Source organism: Monopterus albus, unplaced genomic scaffold, assembly GCF_001952655.1.
Source record: "Monopterus albus unplaced genomic scaffold, M_albus_1.0 scaffold38.1, whole genome shotgun sequence".
In the NCBI taxonomy this organism is placed as follows: domain Eukaryota; kingdom Metazoa; phylum Chordata; class Actinopteri; order Synbranchiformes; family Synbranchidae; genus Monopterus; species Monopterus albus.
The window spans coordinates 1,550,880-1,558,830 of NW_018127918.1; the positions used below are offsets into that span (position 1 = coordinate 1,550,880).

Here is a 7,951-nt window from a genome sequence, read left to right on the forward strand (position 1 = left end):
GGTTGTGTTCAGATGTATCTAAACTCAGCATTTTTATCCTGTTTAAGATGAACACTGTACAGTCTCAAATGTTTTAGTCGTCAGCAATTTTAGGCCACTATAGCTCTGACATTTACAACTGTTTTCACTGAATGATATAAATGGAAACACAGACAATCCACGAATCTAAGTTGAAACTGCTGTTGCGTGAGTCCCACAAGAGCACCAAGTGCATACTTGTGTTAAATTAATCCAATGTTAAAACAGGTGGCATGGTGGCCATCTGTGTGGACTCAAACACTGGCGTTCTCCTCTCTAGGCTGGAATGAACTTCTCTCCTCCCTTTGCTCACTTAGATCTCCTTAGATCTCCAATGAACCTTAGATTAAGTCTCCTTTCACTATCACACTGCAACATGTTCATTAGCTTCAATCTCTTCATCATTGTTTCTTTTTTCTTTTTCTTTCAGTGAGTCAAGAAGGGAGAGAGTTTGTTGTGTTAGCCAGATCACTCTCAGTGGTAGAATAATCCACAAAGGAACAAAACAATGGAGAAGAGGGGATGTGTGTGGAGGAGGGTTGGGTCATTTAGGTCTCCTGGTCTCCATGGCAATTTTATTGTGTGTGGGGATGGGAGGTAATGGGGTTGAGAAGTTGAAGGTCATAGTTGAGGGGATAGCTACATGCTTTATAGACGACTTGAAGAAATAATGTGCTGACTGGCCTGTGATATGTGGCGATGTATGTTAAAGAAGAACTAGGTAATAAAAAGTGAAGAGCAAAAGGAGGTATCAAAAAAGTTGAAGTAGAAACAAGGAGCAAAGTGTGCTCATGTTGTTTGGTTTCAACAGATGTTCTTGAGGACCTAAGCGAGGATACTACAGAGCATCTTCTGTTGGAGCTGGGCAACGTGCTGAAACTGCGCTGCGACATGAGCACCCGGCCTGGCATGGCGGTGAACTGGTACAAGGAAGGAGTCCGAGTTCTGCCCACACCCCGTATCCAGATCCGTGGTGCCATCATGGAGATCACAGATGTAACATATGAGGATTCAGGCATTTATGTTTGTGTTTTCCGGGGAACCAAAGAGCCTCTGAGAAACTTCACCATCACTGTAGCAGGTAAGGACATAACGCTGTTGTTTTATTGTTGTAAGAGTTGTGTTTTACAAAGCAAATAATGTCAGTGTGAGCTTTAATCTGTACTAACATGGTCACCTAAAGCAGGAAGGTGAGCACCTGCTCATGCAGAGGACTTTCATATACGTCTGGCAGAATGTACAGTATGTTACTTTACATTAGAGCTGAAATGATTATAAACTGCTCAAAAAAATGAAGGGAATACTTAATCGTCACAGTATAACAGCAAGTAGTTAAACTTCCAAGATACCTTATCAAACTATCTATTTAGGAAGGACAATGATTGTGAATTAATTTCACTGGCTTTGATGCAAATGAAAGTGACAACAGGTGCAATGGAGAGGCAAAAGCAAGACAACCTCCAAAAGAGAATGGTTTTCCATGTGGTGGCCACAGAAAAATGCTCTCTTCTTGTCCTTCCTGACTGATTCTTCTCACGTTTTTCTTGTGTCCTTGTCACTACTGGTAGCATGAGGCAATACCTCCAACCCAATTGGGTTGCACAAGTAGTTTAGTTACTCCAGGATGACACATCCACACGTGCAGTTGCATGAAGGTTTGCTGAGTCTCCCAGTACAGTCTCAAGAGCACAAAGAAGACACCAGGAGACCAGCAATTACACTGGGAGAGCTGAATAAGGCTGTAGAAGGGCAACACTCCAGCAGCAGGACCGGCATCTGCTCCTTTGTGCAACAAGAAACAGGAAGAGCACTATGAGACCCCTACGAAATGACCTCCAACAGCTACTGATGTGCATGGTTCTGACCAAACTGTCAGAGACAGACTTCATGAGGGTGGCATGAGGGCCTGATGCCACCACCAAGTACCGCCACAGGCTGTCCAGGAGCTCACTGATGCCCTGATCCAGGTTTGGGAGAAGATCCCCCAGGACACCATCCACGACTCATCAGGAGCATGCCCAGATGTTGTTAGGAGTGCATACAGGCACAGGGGGCCATACACACTTCTGAGTCACATTATGCAGTGATTAAATTCACACAACTTAAAACCTTTAATTTCACTTTTTCACTTTGATTTTCAGTGTAATTTTGAATACAGCCCAGTCAGGCAGAACTGATGAGGCCTCTTGGATGAGAGGTGAAATGTATTCGACCTAAAAACCTAGTCCAGTTTTTTTTTCAGTTTCCATCTTTATGTTAGTTTGTTCTGAACAAACTATGCAATATACATTGATAAAGGTTTTCAATTTGAATAATTCTGTCAACAAGATCTGATGTGTGATTTTAAGTGTTCCCTTAATTTTTTGAGCAGTATATAATGATGATTAAATTTATTTATTAGTCCACGATTTAAGTTAAAATTCAATCAGTTGCAGCTACTCAAACAAGAATATTTGATGCTTTTCTTAGTGTTTGAGTGTAGTAAATTGATCTTTCAGCTGATTATTGGGACAGCTGATAGAACAAAGTAAGCTGTTTGGGTCAGCTTGGGGCTTAGGAAAATATGATGAGCTTTGTCTAACATTTTGCAAACCAAATAATTCATTAATTAATTTGTAAACTCGTGATGCGAATGACATATTTTGACGTCCAGTGCAGAATTAGTTTCACATACAGTTACAAAAGTGGCAATTTTGTTCATATCATTCTTATTTTTCATGTTTCCAGATTCACAAGGGTCAGGAGATGATGACGAGGACAATGGCTTGGAGGACTCATCGACTGACATCGAAAATGACCAGGTTTACTTCTCCAGAGGTGTGCTGGTTTGCTTATTACCTGCAATCCTTACGGATTTACTACAGCTTGACCTCCAGGCATCTTCAGGGCATTCTGACTAACAGCTTATTGACTGGTCTTTGTCCATTCAGGTCCCTATTGGACTCACACCCAGCGTATGGAGAAGAAGTTGTACGCTGTTCCTGCAGGCAATACGGTGAAGTTTCGTTGCCCAGCCATGGGCAGCCCCATGCCAAGCATCCGCTGGCTCAAAAATGGACGAGAATTTAGAGGAGAGCATCGCATCGGGGGCATCAAGGTGAGAGTGGCGGCAGAATTATACTTGGGTTTATTCAGATAATCTGGTGAAACATTGACTGTCAGCAGTTTTTCTGAAAGAGAGATTTGCTTCATCCTGTCACCCTAATCATAAAGTCTTGAAGACAAGCAGTTGACAGAAAATTAGGAACTGAAACATGTGGAGTCCAAGCTGATGTTATTTTATGTTGTTTGGCCAGCTGAGGCACCAGCACTGGAGCCTGGTGATGGAGAGCGTTGTTCCTTCAGACAGAGGAAACTACACCTGCGTGGTGGAAAACAAATATGGCTCCATCTCTCACAGCTACATCCTCGATGTCCTCGGTAAGACATGAAAGTGTATAATTTAGCACTGTCTGGACTTGATCTAAGAGTCTGTGTTGTTACTTGTGATTCGGTTTTTCTGACAGATTTGACAGATTTATGTCTTTGATGTTAAAAAAGAAACAGTTTGACTGATTAATGATGTAATGGCTGGTAACGTACTGTTAGACTGTACATACCATTAATATATGTTGAAGTATGATGTAAATATTCTTGGTGATCAATTAATGGTATTTATGGCAGTAACTCCTTTTAATCAGCACATCAAAAAGCACCATGCATTCACATAAAATCCCCCAGTGTGAAGGATAGAATACACAGAGGGGTGAGCAGGGGTGCCTGGTGTTGGCCTTGGCAGGTAGGATGTGGACGGTCAGGTGTCTGCCCCAGTTTTCTACCTGACCTGTGACAGGAGACTGAGGAGGACTGTGGTTTATTTGTTCATTTGTTCACTGTCCACTCACTGTGGGCTCAGTTTCTGTCCCTATCAATGTGGGGTGAAAACTAATGAGACAACTAACGAGATCAGAGAGTGAGAGCACTCCCAGCTCAAAGAGACCCAGGCAACCAGCTGACAAAGAGCCACACTAATGGAACCAATCTTCTTCCCAAAATGACATTTCCTGCTCTTTTGCCAACATACAAACACATTATTGACAACTGCTCACCATTTCTGAGATTTTCTTTAGAGACAGTGTTAACAAATTAGTCATGTTCGATGGATGTTAAATGGACAAATAGCTGGATGTTTTAGCCATAGTTAAGCAGGATTTCATGTTTGTCCTGCCTATATGGCCTCATATTGACTCTTGAAGACAGAGACTCTGTCAGCATTAAACTATGCTTTACAGATCAGTTAAATCTCTCTTAAGTCTCCATGTCACCTTTCAGCTGTTGCCCTGAAAAGAGGGAAATCTCTGACTGGTTTTACTTAATGCTATTTGTCAGTCTTTGCTCATCTCTCCATTTGTTCGATTTCTTTGTTTACCCTTACAGAGCGCTCCCCCCACAGGCCCATCCTGCAGGCTGGTCTGCCAGCCAACACTACAGCAGTGGTGGGCAGTGATGTCCAGTTCCACTGTAAAGTCTACAGTGATGCCCAACCTCACATTCAGTGGCTCAAACATATTGAAGTAAATGGCAGCCGCTATGGTCCCGATGGGATACCCTATGTTAGAGTCCTCAAGGTTGGTGACATGATTAAACACAGTATAAACACAGATGTGAAGCAAACACATTCTGTGGAACAGGAATTTTTCAGCATTTTCCTTTTGCAACAGTTTCTGCCCAGTTAGACTGAGAACCAGCCAAAATATGTCATCTTGTACAGAATTAACTCTGTAGGAGTTAGTGTCACTCAAACTTACCTTAAACTATGTACCAGGTCTGAGCTCTATCTACAACATTGGAACATACCTCTTTATCTGTCCCTATACATCTTTTTTGTAATAGAGTAACTTAATTTCTTGACAACAAAAGAGTCAAAATAAAAAATAGTGTTTGGATTCTATTTAACACTTAAAGTAGGTGCTTCACGGTAAATGCTTCTAAATGGTCAGTTGTTGGTTTTTACTCAAGCAACTTTACAAAAATATGCAGTGTGACTGTAGCCATTATTCTAAAATGTGTTACTGTATCATTTTCACACCGCAGTCCTCAGTCAGCACCTGACAATGGACTTGGTGCACAAGCCTGATTTTTGCAAAAGGCAACAGAGCTTTAAAGAATGTATAACAGATATATTGTGATGATTGTTGTATGCTAACTTTTGTCACTTTCTGCATCTGCATTGCGCAGACTGGCAGCCTGAACATGTCAGAGGTGGAGGTGCTCTACCTGTCTAAAGTCACCATGTACGATGCGGGAGAGTACACCTGTCTGGCCGGAAATTCAATCGGTTTCGCCCACCAGTCCGCTTGGCTCACTGTCCTCTCAGGTAAAGGATGAAGGCTACTGAAGGCTGCATGACTTGGTGCTGGATCTGACTTTTAATTTTGCAAAAGGTTCTCTTCCTCTTATCAGTGTGAAGTAACAGTATTGTTGTACCGCACAAAGCAGCTGATACTGGATTTTGATCATAACTAACTTTAACATTAGTACATGAACATTTGTCACATGCTGAGGATTCTTCTGTAAAAGCTATCCCTTTTGTCTATAGAGGAGGAAGCTGCAGACGCTATGGAAACCATGGAGACCAAGTATACCGACATCATCATTTACGCCTGTGGGTTCTTGGCTCTGATCATGGCCATCATCATCGTGGTGTTGTGTCGAATGCAGGTCCAGCCCAGAAGGGAGCCATTTGATGCTCTTCCTGTCCATAAACTTTCCAAGTTTCCTCTTCGCAGACAGGTACAGGGCATGGTGAATCATGTGAACTCAATTCTGCTTGCTCTTAAAAGATGCTTAGGCAAGTAATCAACTATGACTTAAGACTGAGGTATGAATGAAAGTCCCATCATCTGACTGTCTCTTAAATCTGAAGTGTTTATAGCTATTCTTAATGGCCACACTTGAAACTTTCCTGTATGTTGCTGGTTGCTAACTAAATTCTACCTTTCTGCATCTCTTCCTTCAGTACTCAGTGGAGTCAAACTCATCAGGGAAGTCCAGTGCATCTCTGATGAGGGTCGCTCGTCTTTCATCCAGCTGCTCTCCCATGCTGGCCGGAGTCATGGAGTTTGAGTTGCCCCACGACCCAGACTGGGAGTTCCCCAGAGAGAAGTAAGTCATGTGTGGTGTAGAATCACTTGGCTCACATTCTGTAAAGATGGTCATGATACTTTCAAAAGAAATGATACCTGCTCTTATGTTTGAACTTACCATGAAGTGATTTGTTTGGAATTTCCTACTAAGTTTAGTTTGGCTGCTGGGATCTGGACGCATCTAAACACTGTAGCTCTCGCGTCATGTGGGCGGAATCAAGCCTGCAGTCCATTTTTGACTCTGCCCAACCTATGATTTAAGAAACTAGAGCCCAAAATTATGGATTTGTATGGTTTTCACTTGGACACACTTATTTTCATTACCTCTCGATCTTTCTGTTTCTAGTTTAACACTGGGCAAACCTCTAGGAGAAGGCTGCTTTGGACAAGTGGTCAGAGCTGAAGCCTACGGCATCAACAAGGACTGTCCTGACCAGGCCGCCACTGTGGCAGTTAAGATGCTTAAAGGTAGAAAAGAAATGTTACAGGCACAAAAATACCTCAAGAAATTAGATAAAGTCTGCTGTCTGTGAGGAAGGCATGCTTGTCTAAATAAGAAGTATTTATCCCTCAGATGATGCCACTGACAAGGATCTGGCAGATCTCATCTCAGAGATGGAGATGATGAAAGTGATGGACAAACATAAGAACATCATCAACCTGCTGGGAGTCTGCACACAGGATGGTGAGTTTCTGACATATGACTCAGGCCTTCTTGTTTGTTGTTTTATTTCTGTTGATTATACTCTTTATGTGTTTTGTTCGGAGATTTAACTAAAGGTTGGATGTGCTCTAGCTATCTGTCAGCTTGTGAGCAGTCAAACTAAAGCATTGGCTCTTGAGTCAATGTTTAGAGCAAAGGACAGCATCCTCCTTGTTAACACAAATTATGACAAATACACACCCCTGTTTTGGAGAGAAAACAATCTCATTCAATTACCTTCCTCACCAGCCACCTTACTGTTGTAAATCTTGACAAACCAACCTAATTTAGTGGATGCTCCAGTCATGATGGGCCAAGTCTCTAGGCTAAAACAACAATAGAAACACCCCATCCTTCATCCTGTTTGTGTCCCCCCCAGGCCCCCTCTATGTGCTAGTGGAGTATGCCTCCAAAGGCAGTCTGAGGGAGTACCTGCGGGCCCGGCGACCCCCAGGGATGGACTACACCTTTGATGTGACCAAGATGCCTGAGGAGCAGCTCACTTTCAAAGACCTGCTGTCTTGTGCCTATCAGGTGGCCAGAGGGATGGAGTACCTGGCCTCTAAAAGGGTATGTTCACTTTAAAGAGTGGTGAGAACCTGTAGTAGTCATGTATCTAACAATAAAGCTGAATCCATGCTGTGCTCAAATCTTCTCTACAAATGTTTCATGGATGTAGGAGGTGAAAGGATTCATGTGTCAACACAAACATAAATAAAGGTTCTGCAGTGTGATAATATGGCCGGTCACATCTTTAATTTCGTTATAGTGGCAAAATTCTACTTTGTTTAGTGATGGAACTTTGTGCCTAGAGAGTTGCTGCTAGTACTTTCTGTTTTTAGTAGTTGAGAAACTTGCTAGGAAACCAAGCTTTAATGCTGATATAATTCAATTAATAGATCAGGTGACTGAAAAAAGTTGATAAAGTAATCAATTAAAGAGTTTATCAAGCAAGAAAGTCCAAACTGATTCCTATGTCTGTCCCTTTCTTTCTTTTCTTCCCTTTCCCACCCCCATGTTTCAGTTCCTTTCATTTTCCCAGCATGCCCTCTGTCTGTGTGTTTCTTGTCAACACGTCTCTTTGTCTGCCAGCTGCTGTCTCAGA

At 42.3% G+C, this 7,951-nt stretch overlaps 1 protein-coding gene across 1 annotated transcript in view; it reads left to right on the plus strand.

Annotated features, from left to right (window-relative positions):
- The window catches only part of fgfr4 (fibroblast growth factor receptor 4), a 19,567-nt gene that overhangs the window by 6,501 nt on the left and 5,115 nt on the right, over positions 1-7,951 (plus strand). The window contains exons 5-15 of the mRNA XM_020598518.1: positions 830-1,099; positions 2,746-2,835; positions 2,949-3,115; positions 3,315-3,438; positions 4,435-4,625; positions 5,236-5,374; positions 5,597-5,790; positions 6,017-6,162; positions 6,490-6,611; positions 6,718-6,828; positions 7,226-7,416. Coding sequence (XP_020454174.1) covers positions 830-1,099; positions 2,746-2,835; positions 2,949-3,115; positions 3,315-3,438; positions 4,435-4,625; positions 5,236-5,374; positions 5,597-5,790; positions 6,017-6,162; positions 6,490-6,611; positions 6,718-6,828; positions 7,226-7,416 — 1,745 coding nt within the window. The remainder of the gene's footprint in view (positions 1-829; positions 1,100-2,745; positions 2,836-2,948; positions 3,116-3,314; positions 3,439-4,434; positions 4,626-5,235; positions 5,375-5,596; positions 5,791-6,016; positions 6,163-6,489; positions 6,612-6,717; positions 6,829-7,225; positions 7,417-7,951) is intronic.